This window comes from Malaclemys terrapin, chromosome 1, assembly GCF_027887155.1.
Source record: "Malaclemys terrapin pileata isolate rMalTer1 chromosome 1, rMalTer1.hap1, whole genome shotgun sequence".
Taxonomy (NCBI): Eukaryota; Metazoa; Chordata; order Testudines; family Emydidae; genus Malaclemys; species Malaclemys terrapin.
The window spans coordinates 314,756,079-314,777,053 of NC_071505.1; the positions used below are offsets into that span (position 1 = coordinate 314,756,079).

The 20,975-nt window shown below is 41.8% G+C and overlaps 1 protein-coding gene across 1 annotated transcript in view; it reads left to right on the forward strand.

Annotated features, from left to right (window-relative positions):
• Positions 1 to 20,975, forward strand: part of RDX (radixin) — a 95,595-nt gene that overhangs the window by 15,383 nt on the left and 59,237 nt on the right. The window contains exon 2 of the mRNA XM_054015513.1: positions 3,728 to 3,802. Within this exon, the coding sequence (XP_053871488.1) occupies positions 3,791 to 3,802 (12 nt within the window). The 5' untranslated portion in view covers positions 3,728 to 3,790. The remainder of the gene's footprint in view (positions 1 to 3,727; positions 3,803 to 20,975) is intronic.

The window sequence follows — 20,975 nt, forward strand, 5'->3', positions numbered from 1 at the left end:
GGTGACATGTGCCTCGGCTCCTAGGCAGAGGCACAGCCAGGGTTCTCTGTGTGCTGTCCCCTCCCCTAGTGCTGGCTTCACAGCACTTCTGGGTGGAGGCAGTGTGCAAAGCTGCCTGGCCATGCCTCCGCCTAGGAGCCGAGGGACATGTCACCACTTCCAGGAAGCCCCCTGAGGTAAGCGCCGCCTGGAGCCCTCACCCCTCCCGTGCCCCAACCTCCTGCTCCAGCCCTGAGCCCTCTCCCACAGCCAAATTTCTGCTGCTGCTGCGGTGGGAGGGTGAGGTGGCCTGAGACTGCCCCAGCAGCGGCCGGTGCAGCTGGCCCAAGGGATGCCTTAGCTGCTCAGGTGGCCCCCGGTCCAGCCGATACAGATGTCACAGAGGTCCTGGAAAGTCACGGAATCCGTGACTTCCATGACAGATTCGCAGCTTTAATTATGATTGGCTGAGATGACAAATTTCAGTGCAAGAGATTCTCTTGGCAGGTCTGTTCAAAACTTGCAATAATCTTTTAGATTATTAGTATGATACAAAGGAGCCTAAAAAGATGTACAGACAAAAACCAAGCACAAAAATTTAGGCTGTGTATGAGAGAAAACTTGCCAATGGTGAAATGTGTTGGGCTGTGGCATAGTATTTTTAGGGAGATAGTGGAAATCTCATAATTTGTGACTTCTAAAAATTGGATTAGATGACTAGTAAACATGGTGTAAGCAAGGAACAAACCTTCATTGGCAGGTATTATCATGCATGTCTTCCTTGAAGACTAGGTTAAACTAATATCAGTAGTCTTAACTTTTTAGTTTTCTTTTTCTCTTTTTTCCCCATGTATCATATTGAATTAATCTCCCTACTTAGTGTTACTGTGTCTTCTCCTCTTAGATCCCAATTCAGCAAACCATTTAAGCACATTTTATAGTGTCATTGAAATCAATGGGAGTTAAAGCATGTGTGCTTAACTGCTTTTCTGTATCAAGGACTTAGTTGTTGTTTAGCTAAATATAAATAGTAAAGTTCTTTCCTGGTAAATCAGTCCTTTCAGCCCCTTGATTCTTTTGTTGCTCTTATGTGAACTCACTCAATTTTGTCAGCCTTTTAGATCATGTGAATCTGAGAAATGAATGCAATCCACGAGCAATTTTCTGCCCTTTATTTTCTTGCTCCTGTTTCTGATCTTTCTAGGACCTCCATATATTATTTCTTCATGGTGTTTGCAACTCTACTCAGTCAGCTTGGGGTGAGGAAATAATTTTCCTTCAGGTCAGATTGGCAGAGACCCTGGGTTTTTTGCCTTCCTCTGAAGCATGGGCACAGGTCGCTTTCTGGTTTGAACTAGAGTAAATGGTGGATTCTCTGTAATGTGAAGTCTTTAAATCAAGATTTGAGGACTTCAGTAGCTCAACCAGAGGTTATGGTCATCCTACAGGAGTGTGTAGGTGAAGTTCTGTGGCCTGCAATATGCAGGAGGTCAGACTAGTCAGTGGTTCTCAACCAGCGGCCTGATCAGCACACGTGCAGCCCATATGACATCCTTAGGGCCATACAAGTAGTGTGTGTGTATGTGTATATAGATAGATAGATGTGGATGTGTGTGTGTGTGTGTGTGTGTGTGGATGTGACCCACATACCACACAGAACTGCATATGCACACCACAGTAGTAAATAGGTTGAGAACCACTGGACTAGATGACCATGATGGTCTCTGGTAACCTTAAAGTCTACTGAAATTCACAGAGGAGAGTTCATAATGTGCGGTTGATACCTTCTACCATATTATAAATGAATATGTTAAATAAGACTAGTTCCAGCAGTACCACGTTAGAAGCCTTCCTTAGCTTAAAATGAAATAAACAGAAACTTATCATTACCAGAACTAGCTAATATTTTTTCAAATGAAAAATGGGCCTTTTTCCTTTGAAAACTAAAACTGTTATGAAAAAATTGTTTTTATTCATTTTCTGTATTTTTTATGAAATCTGGAAAAAACTTTCATTTTCAGTTTGTCCCTCCTCCTTCCCAACCATCCTGTTGCTGGGACCCTGCACCTCCCTATACTAGAGTTAAGGGGGACTAGAAATAAGGGGGGTTGTCTCCCTGTGTAGCAGATGTTAGGAGCCCCAAGCCACCTTCTGGATTCCTGAGGGGATGCCTCCCCCTAAATTCACTTACAATTCCTGTTTATTAGGGAGCTCTATCTTTTCTGTAATGAGTATCTGCACTGGACATGTGACAAGCCTGCTACCTACTGAATTGCAACATCTTAATCTAACCTCCTTACCTACCTCACTGGGTCCCCGACCTGCTGTAGAGAAGGCAAAAACCACAACCTTTCTCAACCAATTTGGTGGTGAGGGAAATATTCTTTCCCAGCCTCCCCCGAGGTGACTAGCGCAAACCCACAGCAGATCATAAAACTTGGTTCTACTCTGCTCCCATGTGTGGGACGGAGAGCTGCTGATCAGTGTTTGAGAAAGAGTTCCCTTTGGAATACAGGAGTATAAAGATCTCCCCCTTCCTCTGGTGCATATGGTGGGTCAGTGTCCCTCTCTGGTCCAGCCATGTCCTGTTCCACTCCACTTAGGTAAGTCCATTGCCCTTCTGCCTCCCTTGTATTCCAGATGCAGTAGGACCTTTAAAGGAACCTTGTCCTCTTTTTCCTGCTGCCCAGACAAGTCACCACATTCAATAGTAGTGAGCACATTCTTACTCACTTTTCAGAATACGACTGCACTGAAAGTGAATGTTGTTTTTGTGGAAGATGCCGTACTCCCTGGCAACCTGTACAAAATGGTCATAGCAACGACTAACTTTTACAAATGATGCTATATCCAAGGGGGAGAAGGTGGCTAGATAACAATGCGATCTGATCTAATGCTATAATGCAGGCAAGTTTCTTGTGGTACAGAAGAATTAAATTGAAATTCTAGAACACAATAAAAGTAAATGCTTTTACAGCTATATCTATACTACAGTAAAAAGTGTTGTTTTGTTTTTTAAAGCAAGTGACACTATTTACTACTTTGCTGCTTTGAAGTAAAATTCAGAGAGCAGATTTTGCTCACTCTGTGTGATTTCACTTTTTACCTCGACTTATATACATCTCATTTTGTTTGGAAAAGGGAATACCTGAATTAGTGCACCTGAATGGTTACAAAATTAACAGGGTATTCCTCCTTAAATAGATTTTAAAAGGATATCTTAATTTAAAAAATCCTGTTTGGCTCTCCATGTTTGCACACTGTCAAAGCTTGATTAGGGTCGACAAATTAAATTATAGCATAGGAATTCAATGTGCAAATTTTGGTGGCGCAGGTATACTTAACTCTTATGCAGTACTTTTCAACTTTAAAGAAATTTTTAAACAGTGGCTAATCTTTAGAACCCTTGGTATTAAGTCTGTGATATCAAAGTTGTTAAAGGAGTACTAAAGCATTTTAGATCACCATTGTCTCTTTATTCATTTACAGTGCAGCTGCAGAAAACTAATAAAATGAATCTAATTTGCTTGCACTCTGCTCTTCTAGTTCTGGTAAAAGGACATTGCTGTTTTTACCAGATGTCCCAATTGCTTTTATGTTAAGTGATCAACCTCAGAGTGAAGTGTGTTTTGGGCAGGTAGACTACTTATTTGTTTACCTCTGTTGGAATTTGTACTATTTGCTATGATGTACATGAACTCTACTATGATTAATTGCATAACAACCATACTACATTTGTCTTTAACAGACGGGGACAAAAGAATTTGCAGAAGATTTTGACTTTACAAGAAATTCAGAGAAGGAGAGAAAAATGCCGAAGCCAGTAAGTAGATGCCTCCTTGCTCTTCTAGAATTTGACATAATAATAATAGCCATAATGCTCCCTGGACTGTGATCTTGTCAGATCTCATAAGCTAATAATCAAGGTTGGACCTATTTAATACTTGTATATGGGCAAGCGTCCAAGATAAAAATCTTGGTACACCTCTACCCCGATATAACGCGACCCTATATAACACAAATTTGGATATAACGCGGTAAAGCAGTGCTTCGGGGGACGGGGCTGCACACTCTGGTGGATCAAAGCAAGTTCGATATAATGCAGTTTCACCTATAACACGGTAAGATTTTTTGGCTCCCGAGGATAGCGTTATATCGAGGTAGAGGTGTACTTCAAAAAGTGGTGATTAGTGTTTCATTTTGGGGGCCCTACTCTGACAATACTGAACTAAATTGCAGCACAGTGTTAGGGGGATTGTGCTTCTGGAGTTTCTATATTTCAGGTGAAACATAATGGTGAAAAGTGACTTCAGAGATGCCTCATGTATCTGATTCATTGTCTATTTAAGTCAGTGGAAGTACTTCCATTGACTTAATGTGTATTGGATTGACCCTGTATAGGGGATTGCAGGGAAAGGCTTGCTTAGGTGAGCAGTGATAAGTCGCTATGGTTGGGGGGAGTGATGAGCAACAATGTAATGAAACTTGCATGTCAATTTAGAATGCCATGGCCTCCATTGCACCATAGGACTGGCCTGGATGTCTTTTGGCTTGACTCCTTGGTGGGAATAACTTGGATCTTATTTGTGGTTTGGGACTGTAAATGCGATAGGAAGGCAAGCACAAACTTTTAATAGTCTGATTAGCACTTCATTTGCATTGAGGCCAGGTCTCATCCCTGTTCCTGCTGAGATGAGGGACACAAACTGGTTAACCCTTAAACTTCAGCTTCTGGAAAGGTTCCAATAGTCTTTGGAGAGAATATTATCGGGAGAATATTATTTAGCCACTGAATCATTCTGCCAGAGTTTTAGTAGGACATTAAGGCTCTCCTCTACCATCCATAAAGTGGCTTCTAGTTGTCCCTTCATCCTCCAAGTTATTGACATGGAATGGCCTGTTTGCTTATTCTCTATACTTAATGGGAGCTTGAATGCTATTTCTGCCTTGTACTCAGCCATTGGAATGAATAAATTATGATAATACATAGCCCTTATGTAGCTCTGTTAATCATTAGATCGATAAGAAATTTTGCTGTTGGTTCAGACTTGTCAATATAAGGAGGTTGTCTTCTTTTATGGCTACACCCTTTCCACTGGGAGCTGTGTGTTAAATGTAGGAAAATACCACAACAACACATGGACTTGTGACCCCCAGTGAGACTTGATTATTTTGATTCTCTTAATAGGGCTTTCAGTAGAGCTTCCCACCTGGGTGATGAGAGTTTAGTGGTCCTTTAAGACTGAGGAGGGAAGTCTCGGGGGCCATCCTACTGCATTACAGGGATTTTTATGCAAACCCAGATCCATGGAACAACTAAAGCAACTGGGAGGCAAGTGGCTTGAGGAGAATCCAGGCTGCTACCTCTGTCTGTGGCTTGGGACCAGAACCTTGAAGTTTGGGTGGGCAGGGCTCCCTTCTGCCTTGGCTAGCCAGAGAGAATCCTGGGCAATGTAGTCCCAGGGCTGCTGAGAAGAAGGGAGGAAGTAGGATATAAACTGCTTTCTTCCCTCATAGCTGAGACTGGAGGGAGTTAGAAGTGCTGGCACTCTCCCTTGGAGACAAGGAAAATTTGAATACCAGATCTCAGAGAAGAATCTGGACTCCTGTTAGGAAGGGGTGCAATAGTTTTATGGGAACTTTTTATATTCAACTTCTCAATTTACTGTCGTGGGCTTTGCCAGCAGACCTCTGGGGAGAATGTGAAATCCATGGAGGAATACCAAGTGAAATAAACACCTTAGGGAAGGGAGTTACAGTACACCATTGTATTTTGGAGAAATCCACTGGCATTGCCTTCTATAAATTGCCATTAACTGTACCTACTGTTAATAACTAATGCATAATGCAAGAACACACTTTCACACAGTATTGAGCAGCATTATGAGAATTATACTACCTTCCCTCAAGCTTTTCATTGGCTGCTTTTGAAGTGGTGGATGGACTTCTTTTTAGTTTGTCCTTTTTTTTTTTTTTTTTTTAAGGCCTGAATGGCTTAAACAATGGTTATGTTCAAGACTTATCTTTATGAAAATATGTACTGTGACATCTACTTCCTTCTAGGAGTCCTACTGTTGTGCTTGGGGTTAGAATGTGGTTTGTTTGTTTCCCTGTGGCCAGTCCTAAGCTGTGGAAGGTCTCTCTCTCTCTCTCTCTCTCTCTCTCTCTCTCTCTCTCTCTGGGCATCTGCCTCACCTTAGCTCTCAATTTAAAAACAGCCAACTAACAACCAAAAAAATATTTTTTTCCAAGTTCATCATGTATTAAATCCTTGTATGGACCTCTTTTTCCACTGAATGACTACTCTAACTTTTTATCTGTTCTGTATTTGTTGATTTTTAGTTGTAATGTATTTTAGAGTTAACTCTAAGCCATGACTGGTGCCTTAATTACTGTAGAGCATCTCATGGATTGGCACTTAATATTATAACTAGAGAGCACTTTGCTAATACTATGCTATAGCTCTCTTTTTACCTATATTACTATGACTGTTTTAGCTGTCTTCTGTTTTATAATGTCTTGGTTGGAATGTGAGTGGTCTAATGTGTAGAATTCAGAGGATCTAACAAATTCTTGCAAATGTGTGAGCCTGGGCAATATAACACATTCATTGATCTCTTTTTTTTTTTTTAGGTGAACCTTCATACCAGTGTAGAATAAATTTTATCTTTGGATCTTATGTATAATCAGTCATGAAGCTCATATACATTGTTTCGACTTTGAAAGACTTAGTAGAAAAGACCTCTGCCAAACTGTGTTTGGCTTTAGTGTATTAGCCTGTTTATAAAGAAGAATTTTGTATTTTATATTTCACTACCACCTCTAATAACACAGCTGCAGATCCCAGTGAAATCCAGAGGGGATCTCAGTTTCAGTTTTTGTGTTTAGATGGAAAATAGATTGTTTGGCTCGAATGTTGAACACACACAACTGTCAACTGGATTCTATCACAGATGAATTTAATAATAGAACCTAGCTGGATAATTCTTAGGACTTTCTCAGTACTAAGTCTCCTTCTGGGATCATGTTCATGCGACTGTGAATTTCATCTTTTCAGTGGTAATAGCCATTTTTTGAAAGGTGGGAGTGTTTGATCACTTTATACATTATTAGGCCAGATAGTTGGAATGAAAAGTTGGAGTTAGGACTTTTAAAGACATTAAGATGATGAGTACTTTAGAAATATCTAGGATTGATAATAGTTTCTGTTTGATAATTTAGCATTCTTTTTCCACTGAGGCTATATTTGGGATCCAGTGGCCTGCCCATAGGCTATTTATTCAGCATTGCCTGTACTCGTCTACATTCTCAACTCTATTGGGCATCATGGAATTTAGCTCCAGATCCAGTTTTCATTGTAATCTTCCAGTGATTTCAATGGGAGTTGCATCAGGCCCTTAACTCACAAAAGATGATGATTATCAATGGATGTATGACTTTTGAAAGGTTTAGTTACCTCAACATCCTGAAAGAGTAGATTATTTGTTTAATCTTCTTTTTTCCAGTCTTCCCAAAAAACTGAATCAAAATCATTTTTAAATATATACCATTTTCTCAGATCTTCACCTAAACTAGAAGCATTGAGACTAAAATTAGACATGGTTACATAACTGTTAATCATTTCATAGCCTAAGAAGATTAGGTTTAATTGACTCTAGCATTTACAGAGAGTAAGAGGGCTTCTACAATTTTTTTCCCCACCAGCTATTTTTGGTTAGACTTCAGAGTATGTGCATACAGGACTCCAAGCCCTAGAAGAAGAAGGATAACACTACATTGGACACCTAATGATGGTAAATAGTGTAGATGCAACAAAATAAAAATCTATGCTGGAAGGGAGTATAATTAGCATATCTTCCTAAATCTTTTCAGGTATAGAATACATCCAAAAGCAGTAGACTTCAGATTGTAGAACAGTGTTGATATCCTAACATTTTCTTAATTATCTTAAATTTTGGAAGATTATAGTGAATTTTAATAATTAGTATTTAAATTTGATATTTGAATTGAATATAATGTAAATTCACTTTTTGGGGCTATATAAGGTTTAGTTATATCACTTTCATAGGAAAATCTTTCAAATTTACTTTCCTGTTATGTGGTAGGCCTTGTGGCCTCAGGACAGCCCTGCAAGTGGCTCCTCACCTCAAGTTTCCCTCATGAGTAACCTAAAGGACTCCACTTCAGACTCTGACTTAAATATCACCTCTCCCGGGGTCCAGTTTATTACAAAATATCATGCAATAATCTCTAACAAAAGTCCCAACACATCATCCATATCGCCTCCGAACAAATAGTCTTTGCTGTCACCATACCCCAGTGTCTTCCATCACAGCTAGGTTCCTTATCTGTCCTCTTCCATCCATCTTCCAGGACCGCCATCCCCAGTCCTTCCACCTGGGGTTGCAACTCAGCTCTTCCCGGTGGGAACTCCCATAGCCTCTCTGCCAGGACGATTCTTGCCAGGAAAGCATCCCTCAAACACCCCTGGCCCTTCTCACTGTTCCTTGGGTCCAGCTCTCAAGCAAGAAGATGTCAGTGGATAAGCCCCTCTACTGTTGCTCCTTCTTTTTGCCCTCTCTGTCCCTGGGCTCTGGCACTCCAGCATAGAGCCAGCAGGCATCTCCCTCTGTTGCTCCTCTAGCCCAGGCTCTCTGGCTTGGGGGACAGCAGCCAGTAAAATCCCTTTTTCTGCTTTTCTGCCTTCAGTCTTCTTGCAGGAACCACTTTGTCTCTGGCAGTTCTTATCTCCTAGGGCCCTTCTTCTGACTGACTCAGCTTGCTCTGACTCACCTTTTCTAGCCCCCAGGTGTTGCCCTGTCTGATTAATTGGTCCAGCTGGGAGCATCTGGACTGGAACAGGAGAGTTGAGCCCAGTTTCATTTAATGGGCCAGCTACCCTGTTATGGATAGCTAAATTACAGTTCAAATAGATATGTGGCATTTATTTTTACAGTATAAATGGATATACGGGTGGCCAACAGAGGGTATGTGTACACTGCAGTGTAAGCCTAGGGTTAATGAGATTTGAGTCCACAAACCCTGGGTTTGCAAGCCCAGCACTTAAGCTTCAACACTGCATATTGACCATAGGTTTAGAATTTCTGCATCAGGGCCTTTAGCCCACGGCTTCAACATCCACACTGCAGTATGCAGGCTGAATCAAAGCAGTTTATGCCAGGCTTCCTGTTGCTCTAGCCCCTGGTTCATGGTGCAGTGTGGGAAAATTTGACTGTCCACCCTGCATGTTACAGGAGGTTATCACAGCCTGCCAGGTTCTCAATAGATCCTGCTGAGCTGTCTTTTGGGTCTGCATGCTCACAGCAATTGGATCAAGCAGCAGGGAGGAGTCACCATTTGAAGAGCTTCTTTTGCTTGCACTTTTACGCCAGCAAATGGGCAGAGCAGCCATGACATGAGATGGACATTCCTGTAGCAGTTTCTGTCCTACCAAAGGCACCTGTTGGAGGAGGGCGATACAGGATACAGAAAAATGGAGCAGATGCTGCTCGTGACTTTGTGTAGCCTCTGATGCCACCTACATTGACCTGGTGCCGGGCCCCAAGCACAGAGTGGTGGGATCGCATCGTCATACAGACCTGGGATGACCAGCAGTGAATCCCAAACTTTCCCATGAAGAAAGCTACATTTCTGGGAGCTTTGTGAGCAGCATGCCCCAACCCTCCAGCATTATATGACATGCATGAGGGCATCCCTAATGGCCCGAAGCAGGTTGCTGTAACCGAGTGGAAGCTGGCTACCCCAAACTGCTACAGGTCTGTTGCGAACTAGTTCGGCGTTTGAAAGTCAGTCAAGGGTAAAATGGTTGTGGACGTTTCTAAGGCAATCAGGCATGTGATTTCCACAAAAGTGGTGGGCATGAACAATATCCCTGAAGTAACTCCTGGTTTTGAGGAATGGGGTTTCCAAATTATACTGGGGTCATTGATAGGATTGCTCCTAGTTTGCCCTCCTCGTGCCAAGATTACATAAACTGCAAAGGGCACTACTCCGTTACTAGGTAGACCCTTATGGACCCCACAGGCAGATTTATGGACACCGACATTGGCTGCACTGGAAAAGTTCATGATGCCAATGTTTTCTGATGATTGGGAGTCTACATTCATGGACAGGTTGGGACACTATTCCCACTAAATGATACTGTTATAAATGGAGATACTGTTCTCACTGTTAACATGGGGGACCCTGTGTGCTCCCTTTTGCCTTGGCTACTGACAAACATACTGATCTCAGCAGGCCTGGCAAAAGAAGCTTCACTTAGGCTTTCAGCAGGTGCATACTGGTGGTTGAATGTCTCGCTGGAGGGGATGGTTTGAGGAAATTGCCTACAATGGCATATGGCCCGTCTGCAACTGCTAGTAGTAAATATTCACAACAGCCAGAGATGGAACACTAGATGGGAAATGGAGGGAGGGATAGCTCAGTGGTTTGAGCATTGGCCTGCTAAACCCAGGGTTGTGAGTTCAATCCTTGAGGGGGCCATTTAGGGAACTGGGGTAAAAATCTGTCTGGGGATTGGTCCTTCTTTGAGCAGGGGGTTGGACTAGATGACCTCCTGAGGTCCCTTCCAACCCTGACATTCTATGAAAGTCTGAGTTACTACAGTAAATTCTTTCTCAGGTGTCTGACTGGTGGGTTTTGTGGACATGCTTAGTGTCTAACTGATCATCATATTTGGGATCAGAAAGGAGTTTCCCCCTAGGTCAGATTGGCAGAGACCCTGGGGTATTTTCCTTCTTCTGCACCATAGGGCACAGGTCACTATTCTGGTTTAAACTAGAGTAAATGGTGGATGGACTTGAAGTCTGTAAATCAAGATTAGAGGACTTTTGTAACTCAGCCGGAGGTTATGGATCTATCACAGGAGTGAGTCAGTGAGGTTATGTGGCCTGTGCGCAGAAGGTCAAACTCGATTATCACAATGGTCTCTTCTTTCTGACCTTAAAGTCTGAGTCTATGGTGCTGTTTACAGACCGATTTGGATGCCTGTCTCATCAGTGTCATTATTGTGGTTTGCTTTGCTCTTCATAATCTTTGTGAAGCCAAAGGTGAGCCATTTGCCCCTGAATGGAGCTATGACAGTAATGGATTGCTGAACTTGTACACTCAGCCAGAAAGTGCACCTGCCACAGCTAGGGCAGGATTCATCTGGGCAATATAAGGCAGGAATGCTCTGTACTCACATGTTATGGATTTTCATGGGCCAATGAAATAGGGAGAATAGTATATTTGAGTGTGATTATACAGTCCTTACATAAATGAGGTGCTATCACATCATGCAATTAAATGTAGGGAGAGAGGTGGATTGCTATGCATTGTAATTATGAATGACATGAGCGCTTATAAACTGGCAGGGACTGGGTTTACGGGAGGATTGATGTAGAGAAATGTATTGAGAAATAGTGTTTGCATATATCTTCCCAATTGTCTCTTATGTGTTTACCTTAATTATTTGAAGCATACATTATGTAATGTGATGCAGTGATGGCAATACAATTTCTTAGCAAAATAAAAACCTTATTTTTGAACATATATTAGAAAAGTACAGTATTAAGTCATTGCCAGGTAGGCCAGTTGCTGTTAGCACATGAAAACAATAGTAATAAACCAACACCAAAACTTTTAACAAAGTGCATGAACAAGGCAAACAGGGCAACCAATTTCAAACAATAAACCCCCTTACTGTTGTGTGTCTCCTGGCTGCCTGTTTGTGTTCCTTTCTATTTGTTGCCGCTTCCAGGGATTGGAGTTGTTCACGGGGTGGAGCTTTGTCTGCACTGGAGTGGAAGCTTGCAGGGGAAGGGAAATCAGCATGGGGTTGGAGGACTGCAGGAAACAGATTTGCCATGTCCAGTTGCTGCTAAGTCCCAATTGCACAGGCAGCCCAATCATATAATTAACCTGCGGGATATGGAACCATGGAGGAGACTCAGGACAGATTCATCAGGAGCTTGTAGTACTCTGGGGGTTGCAGGCATTATTAGCATCTTGAACAGGTCTTTCTCTGGGGTTCTGGGTTCCTCCCTGAGCTGATGTTCCTGCTCTAGAAACTGTGCTGGAAGCCTCTCCTCAAATGCTGAAACTCCATCCTCTTGCTTTGCAGCCAGTGTCTTGCCTTCCACTTGCCCTGCTTTTTTCTTCCTCTGGTACTACACCTGCTTGTTGGCCCTGTCCAGAATTTCTACCATCATGGAAACACTTCTGCTTGGACCTGTCCATGACAATTCTGCATCCCAGGGTCCTGCTGGAGTGGGCCCACTCTACCAAGATTGAAGGACCAGCAGAGCTCGAATGTACTAAAAGCAGAAATCAAACAGTACATTATTGTTTCAGTGCCTCACAATAGGTTCAGTGCCATCCGCAGGCAAAAGTGCCTTGTGCAATCTCAAGGCCAAAAAATGATACTCTGTAAAACTGAGCTTCAGTATATTCTGAGAGGAATGCCTCAGCTCAGTTAATCACAGTGAAAATACTGCACAGTCAATGGCAAGTTACAGTTTACAGTTTTTTAAATAGCTGAGCTCCTTGAGAGGCATGGAGGGAGCTTACTACAGAAGCCTTCTCTACTTTCAGACATTGTACTTTCTTGAGGACATTACAATCCCAGAGGTTCCAGAATGGCAAAGGGAAATTTTATTTCAAGCTGCTTGCTTGCAAGCCAGCTGTGTATGCCACAGCGGTTTTCAAACTTATGGTGATGGAGCAGCACATCTCTGAGTGAAGTGGGCTGGTGACTTACAAAAGAGGGCCTAGGAAATATGCCCTTCCCTGAAATGTGATTACCAATCTGGAGTTCCTATTATGTTTGCAGCTATCAATGCCTGGGATTGGGTTAAAATTCATGGGGGAATCAACAGAATGCTGTGTTAGTGTTCGCATGGATGACCAGCTCCATACGACACTAAATACAGACTGCTCTGAACGCATCTGCCTAGGGACTACATTCAAATGCACATGATAATACAAACTCTGAAACATCTACAAAGCCATCCTCCCTCCTCCCTCCCCCCCCCCGCCCCCCGGTACATTTCTGAACAGAATACAACCTCCTGACTGTACTTTGATTTTTGTCATCCAGTTGCTCAAGCAGTTTTCTGTTTACAGGCAGCTAATTACAGAATCATAGTGTTAAAAGTGCCTGCATGGGTCATTTAGTCTAACCTTCTGCCAAGATGCATGATTTGTTGTGTCTAAACTGTCCAAAACAAATGACTATCCAGCCTCCTTATGAAAACCTCCAGTGAAGAAGCTTTCACGACCTTCTGAGGCAGTCTGTTCCATTATCCTACTGTTCTTACAGTTAGGAAGTTTTTCCTGAGATTAATCTAAATCTGCTATGCTGTAGTTTGAACCCATTGCCTCTTGTCCTGCATTCTGGGGCAAAAGAGAACAACTTTTCTCCATCTTTTTTATGGCAGCTTTTCAAGTATCTGAAGACCGCTGTCGTATCTCCACCCTCCCCCTTAATCTCCTCTCCTCTTCCAAACTAAACCCAGTTCCTTCAGCCTTTGCTCATATGGCTTGCATTTCATCCCTTTAACCAACTTTGTCGCTCGCATTTGGATACATTGTGGAGTGCCCAATTTGTAGGGTATGGCATACTAAAAGGGAAGGCAAGTGTTCTTATTTCAAATTACCTGACTAATCTCTGTAAGAATGTGCATGTTTCTAGTAAAAAAATATTTTTAAATGCTTGTTTCCCTGTTTGTGCTTCCTGATCTTCATTTTGAATTCCATATGGTAGTGGTGATGAGAAGGGGGATTTACACTAGAGCACTGGTGTGCAATCTGTCATTAGTAGATGCAAGCCACAGGCAACAGCGTGTAATACATTTTGCACTGGGTAAAAGACCAGAAATTCCTCACACCCCAGTATTATTAACAAAAACCGTGGAGCAAGAAACTTACCTTCATGCCTCTATGGGGCATCAAAAAAAATCCTGAGTAGAGACCCAGAATGTGATGCAGCTGCTCTAGTGGAAAAGTCTCCTCAGGAACTGAGTTGAATACAAGAGTCACTTCACCATCCTCATCTGGCTTCTCTCCAGTCCTATACTGGATTAAAGGGTGAGAAGGTCATCATCCCAGCTGATCAGGCTGTCATGAAGCGCTGGTGGCTCAGTGCAGTACACTTGGTCCCTCATAAAAGGGGCAGGATGATAATGAGTTCCCAGAGGTGTGGTTGTTATCCCTGGCTTGCCAGTAGTTGGTTGTGAGCTGTTTAATTTGCTTTTAGCACTGGTCCAGTGAATCCTCAGAGTGCTGCCAGTTTCTTAGCTATTAGCTGCTATGCGTGGTCATTCCTGGAACTCTTGCTGAAGTCAAACTGTTTGCTTGCCTTGCACCAGAGACTGATCAAAATCTGCCTGTGCTCCCATGGCCAGCTAGCAGTATGGTTGGCAAAGCAGTTCTTTGTGTCAATGGCCATAACAAACACAGTAGAAGGTTCACTCTGCTTGCAATTCAGTGGTCAGAACAAAATGGAAGGGTTAAGCACTGAACTAGAGGGTTTGCTTCCATTTCCTGAAAGTTGGTTGGCCAGTCTTGGGATAGAAAGGACAAAGGACATTGTCCCATGGGATTATTGGTGGATTCTCAGGACCCACTAAATGAATTTAGAGAAACTAAATGAATTCTTTGCATCGGTCTTCATGGCTGAAGATGTGAGGGACATTTCCAAACATGAGCCATTCTTTTTAGGTGACAAATCTGAGGAACTGTTCAAGATTGAGGTGTCATTAGAGGAGATTTTGGAACAAATGGGTAAATTAAACAGTAATAAGTCACCAGGACTGGATAGTATTCACCCAAGAATTCTGAAGGAACTCAAATGTGAAATTGCAGAACTACTAACTATGGTTTGTAACCTATCATTTAAATCAGTTTCTCTACCAAATGACTGGAGGATAGCTAATGTGACGCCAATTTTTAAAAGGGGCTCCAGAGGTGATGCCAACAATTACAGGCCAGTAAGCCTGATTTCAGTATAGGGCAAATTGGTTGAAACTATAGGAAAGAACAGAATTGTCAGACACATAGATGAACATAATTTGTTGGGAAAGAGTGAACATGGTTTTTGTAAAGGGAAATCATGCCTCATCAATCTACTAGAATTCTTTGAAGGGGTCAACAAATATGTGGACAAGGGCGATCCAGTGGATACAGTGTACTTAGATTTTCAGAAAGCCTTTGCCAAGGTCTCTCACCAAAGGCTCTTAAGCAAAGTAAGATGTCATGGGATAGGAGGAAGTTCCTCTCATGGATTGGTAACTGGTTAAAAATAGGAAACACAGAGTAGAATAAATGGTTGGTTTTCAGAATGGAAAGTCAGTGGTGTACCCCACGGGTCTGTATTGGGACTAGTGCTGTTCAACATATTCATAAATGATCTGGAAAAAGGAGTAAACAGTGAGGTGGCAAAATTTGCAGATGATACAAAACTACTCAAGATAGTTAAGTCCAAAGCAGACTGCGAAGAGTTACAAAAGGATCTCACAACACCGGGCGACTGCGCAACAAAATGGTAGATGAAATTCAGTGTTGATAAATGCAAAGTACTGCACATTGAAAACATAATCCCAACTATCTACATAAAATAATGGGGTCTAAATTAGCTGTTACCATTCAAGAAAGAGATCTTGGAGTATTGTGGATAGTTCTCTGAAAACATCCACTCAATGTGCAGCGGCAATCAAAAAAGCTAACAATGTTAGGAATCATTAAGAAAGGGCTAAAGAACTAGACAAAATATCATATTGCCTTTATATAAATCCAGGCTATACCCACATCTTGAATACTGCATGCAGATGTGGTTGCCCCATCACAAAAACGATATATTAGAATTGGAAAAGATACAGAAAAGGTCAACAAAAATGATTAGGGGTCTGGATCAGCTTCCATATGAGGAGATTACTAAGACTGGGACTTTTCAGCTTGGAAAACAGATAACTGAGGGGAGATAGAAGTCTATAAAATCATGACTGGTGTGGAGAAAGTAAGTAAGTGTGTGTTATTTACGCCTTTGTCACCGAAATATTGGGTCCACCTATCTGAGAGCCAATAACAGCCAGACAGGGATAAGGAAGAGTTACTTTATTTTGCAGAAGAAAGGAGAGCTTTGCACCTTGGTACAAAAACTCTGTCTTACACATATTTTACAGGTCCTTTATACACATTCAGACAAAGGCCCTTGCCGTATTAACACTTGATTGATGGTTGTCAGACCCGTGCTTTTGCTGTCTAGTCAGTGAAAACTGGCTTGGAGCTAGTTCCCTCTGCCCCAAGGCAGAGAGAAGACAGTTCAAAAGTTCAGGCTACTGTGTAGTGAGGTGTCTGCTTCCCCCTAATGGCCACTGGTTGACATAAAGGCTGCTAGCTGTTAAGGGGGGGTCACTAGTAACTGTCACACCTTCTCATAACACAAGAACTAGGGGTCACCAAATGAAATTAATAAGCAGCAGGTTTAAAACAAAAGTATTTCTTCACACAACGGACGGTCAGCCTGTGGAACTCTTTACCAAAGTATGTTGCGAAGGTCAAGACTGTAAGCAGGTTCTAAAAAGAACTAGATAAATTCATGGAGGATAAGTCCATCAATAGCTATTAGCCAGGATGGGCAGAGATGGTTTCTCTAGCCTTTATTTGCCAGAAGCTGGAAATGGGCGTCAGGGAATGGATACTTGATTACCTGTTCTGCTCATTCCCTCTGATGCACCTGACATTGGCCACTGTCAGAAGACAGGATACTGGGCTGGATGAACCTTTTGGTCTTACCCAGTATGGCTGTTCTTATGTTATTAAAATACAGTATGGATGCAGATTGAGCCTGTGACACCCAGACTTAACATAAGAACAGCCATACTGGATCAGACCACAGGTCCATCTTGCCCAGTATCCTGTCTTCTGACAGTGGCCAATCTATAAATAAATTAGATTCTATTTAAAAAAATAAAATCTTGCACTTCACTGTTCTGGGCATCTTTACCAGCCCTCCTTGCCTTAATTTTGATTTCAGTAGATCTGTCAAATCACCCTTTTGTAAACTACAGCAGACCTCTTCACACCCCCTGTCATCAGCCTCTTTTACTAGTCAGCTTCTGTACCAAATGTCATTTGCTCCCCACAAGGAGATGACACACACACACTTGTAAGCAAAAGGTAATTATCAGAATGCAAGACTATAAAGTCTCCTGTGGTAGTGCCTGGGAAAATGAAGTACTGGTGTTTAGGAAAAGTTGTTATAAAGAAACTAGAAACCTAATATTCTCTAAAAATTAGGATAAGACCACATTGCCAGAGAAAGTGGGCAAAGTCTATATCTTGTTGTAGCTATCTTAATTCTTCCAGGCTTTTGGCAGTGTGAGGGATTATAAAACAGGGGTTTTTGGTTTTGTTTTTTTAAGAATTTTAAAATGCTTAGCTTAGTTATACTTTTGGTATCAGAGATTTCCTTAAGAAAAATCTTGGAGCTGTTAAACTTAATATTAGTAAAACTATGTAGGGATCTTCCAAACTTCATATTGAATGTGAATTTATTGGATTCCAGAAATCATAGCATCTTCAATATTTAATTTTGCTTTGTAGTATTATATGCCAAACTTTGAGTCCTTGGAGCCTTCAGTAAAATACATTTTAAAGTATGCATGTTTGGAATTTCAGATGTAAATGGAGATGAGAATATACAGTCCCCCACCTGTGTGCCCTCATTTCTTATGTCTCCTCCCTCCCCCCAAATCTATCCATCTTCTTTTCCAGTTAGACGTAGTCAGTCCTGTTTTCAGACTAATGTACGTGGCTTCCAAAACAAACAAGTGCATGAAGAAAGACATTATTAAATGAAGATACTAATAAATGCAAAGTAAAGCTGTTCAAAAGATCATTTCATTTTTTCATGTTTTTTTTTTCAGAGAAGGCAAATAGAAAATGGTCAAAAACATGTTTCAAAATTAGGTGTGGTACACAGTGGGGTTTGGTCTATGCATGGAACGTGTGTCTCTATTACGACGTCACTCAAGGGAAAATCCGCCCAACCTAATCCCCGGTATAGACAGCACTATGTCTCCTGTTGACATAGCTAGCGCCTCTTGGCAAGATGGAGTATCTGCACCAACGGGAGAAGTTCTCCTATTTGGCGTAGGCAGTGGTGTCTTCACTAAGTGCTGAAGTGGCACAGGTGCGTCGCTGCAGCTGTGCCGCTGCAGCACTGTACATGTAGAAAGCCTTAAGTTTACTGCTTTCTCTAGACATATTAAAATTAACAGGGGAGATGAGCCCGGTGGCATTTACTGTATATCAGCAGGTCCATTATCTATTCCCCCCACACTTACTGTATTTTTTGGCTTTTGCAATCTAACTGTACTTATAAGTAAATCCTGAGTATGTATGCTAAATAACTGTATTTGCATTTAGGGAAAAAAATGTTATTCTGTGTGTAGTTTATATGAGCAGAGTGGTGAAATACTGCAATTTAGGGCAGACTGGTAAGACAAGCCTGTTAGGTTATTTTTTTAAAGGCTAAATAAGTGACAAAAGAACCATGACCTAACTTGAAAATAATTGTATTGCAAATAATTGGATTGCTATTTTACGATATACGCAAGATTTTTATACTTCAGTGTGCATAGAAGTTTCATTGTTGGTGGGTAATTATTGTTTAACATTTATCTGGTGTTCTAAATCTATTTGTCCATTAATTGTTGCAATACATTGACAAAAAGCATTCTTTAGAAATAAAAAAGAAAACTGATAGGTGCTGGGTAAGAAAGAAGATACAGTGCTGAGGGACCTCTCCTTGTCAGAGCCCTGATTTATTTATTTTTTTAACTTAATTTCCTCCAGTGGCTGCCTCTCCATCTTAGTCTCCACCAAGTCCCAGAATTGGTAAATACCCCCTTTTCTCTCTTAGGACTGGTCTACACTAGGAATTTATATCAGTATAATATCTCTTGGGGGTGTGAAAAATCCAGGGAATTACAGACCAGTCACCTTAACTTCAGTACCCAGAAAGATAATGGAGCAAATAATCAATGAATTTGCAAACACCTAGAAGATAATAAGGTGATAAGTAACAGTCAGCATGGATTTGTTAAGAACAAATGGTGTCAAACCAACCTAATAGCTTTCTTTGACAGGGTGACAAGCCTTGTGGATAGGAGGGAAGCAGTAGATGTGGCATATCTTGACTTTAGTAAGGCTTTTGATACTCTCTAGCATGACCTTCTCATAAACAGAGAAGAGAAATACAGCCTAGATGAAGCTACTATAAGGAGGGTGCATAACTGGTTGGAAAACCGTTTCCAGAGAGTAGTATGGGTTGCAAGTGCTTTGGTGGATAGGATTATAATTCAAAATTATCTGGACAAATTGGAGAAATGGTCTAAAGTAAATAGGATAAAATTCAATAAGGACAAATGCAAAGTACTCCACTTAGGAAGGACAATCAGTTGCACGCATACAAAATAGGAAATGACTGCCTAGGAAGGATTACTGCAGAAAGGAATCTGGGGGCCATAGTGGATCACAAGCAAAATGTGAATCAACATTGTAACACTGTTACATCCCAAAATGATGTTTGCTTTTTTTTTTTGGTATTAGCAGGGGTATTGTAAACAAGACAGGCTCTACTCTGTGCTGATTAGGCCTCAACTGGAGTATGGTGTCCAGTTCTGGGTGCCACATTTCAGGAAAGATGTGGAGAAATTGGAGAAAGTCCAGAGAAGAGCATCAAAAATTATTAAAGGTCTAGAAAATAAGACCTATGAGGGAAAATTGAAAAAATTGAGTTTGTTGTTCTGGAGAAGAGAAGACTGAGGGAAGATATAACAGTTTTCAAGTATGTAAAAAGTTGTTACAAGGAGGAGGGAGAAAACTTGTTGTTCTTAACCTCGGAGGATAGGATAAGAAGCAATGGGCTTAAATTGCAGCAAGCGTGGTTTAGGTTGGACATTAAGAAAAGCTTCCTAACTGTCAGGGTAATTAAGCACTGGAATAAATTGCCTAAGGAGGTTGTGGAATCTCCATCATTGGATATTTTTAATAGCAGGTTAGACAAACACCTGTCAGGGATGGTCTAGATAATACTTAGTTCTGCCATGAGTGCAGGGGATTGGACTAGATGACCACTCGAGGTTCCTTCTAGTCCTACAATTCTTTGATTCTACAAGCCTAAAGAATTGCATTATGTAGGTATACACCTTTAAAAGCTGTGTTAATTTTTTTTTTTTTAAAGCAATAGAATTATTTGGAATGCATCCAAAGCCACCCAGCTGCCAGCAGGCTTAAAATAGAAAACATTTTAACAATGAACTCCTTTTCTTAGTCCTCTCCTTTTATTTAAAAAAAAAAAAAAAAAATTATTTTAAGAAAGAGAACATGTCTTCCCACTCAACATGAATGTCCTGTTAACAGAGGCAAGCACATAAATGATCAATGTAGTTGGCTGACTGTTTTTCTTTGACTGTTGCTATAACAAAGCTGAAGACTATTTTGGTTAGTGTAATGTGTCTAAGTGTATGTCTACACTGCAGTTAGACACCTGTGGCTGGCCCATGCTAGCTGCCTCGGGTTCACGGGGCTCGAGCTAAGATGATGTTGAATTGTGGTGTAGACGTTCCGGCTCAGGCTGCAGTCTGAGTTCTGGGCAGGGCCGGCTCTAGGATTTTTGCCGCCCCAAGCAAAAACAATTTTGGCCGCCGCCCCCCTTCCTTTCCTCCCCCCGTTTTTTTTTTGCCCCACCTCAACTCCGCCCCTTCCCCAAATCCCCAGCCCTGCCTCCTTCCCCCAGGCTCTCAAGCCTAGGAGGGAGGGAGGGGGAGAAGCGGCGCACGAATCAGCTGTTTCGTGCGCCGCGGCCGCTCGGGATCTCCCCCTCCCTCCCAGGTTTAAGAGCATGGGAGGGAGAGCGAGCAGCGGTGTGCAAGCGGCAGCAGCAGAGGTGAGCTAGGGCGGCCTGGGCACATTTTTAGGGGCGGCATTCT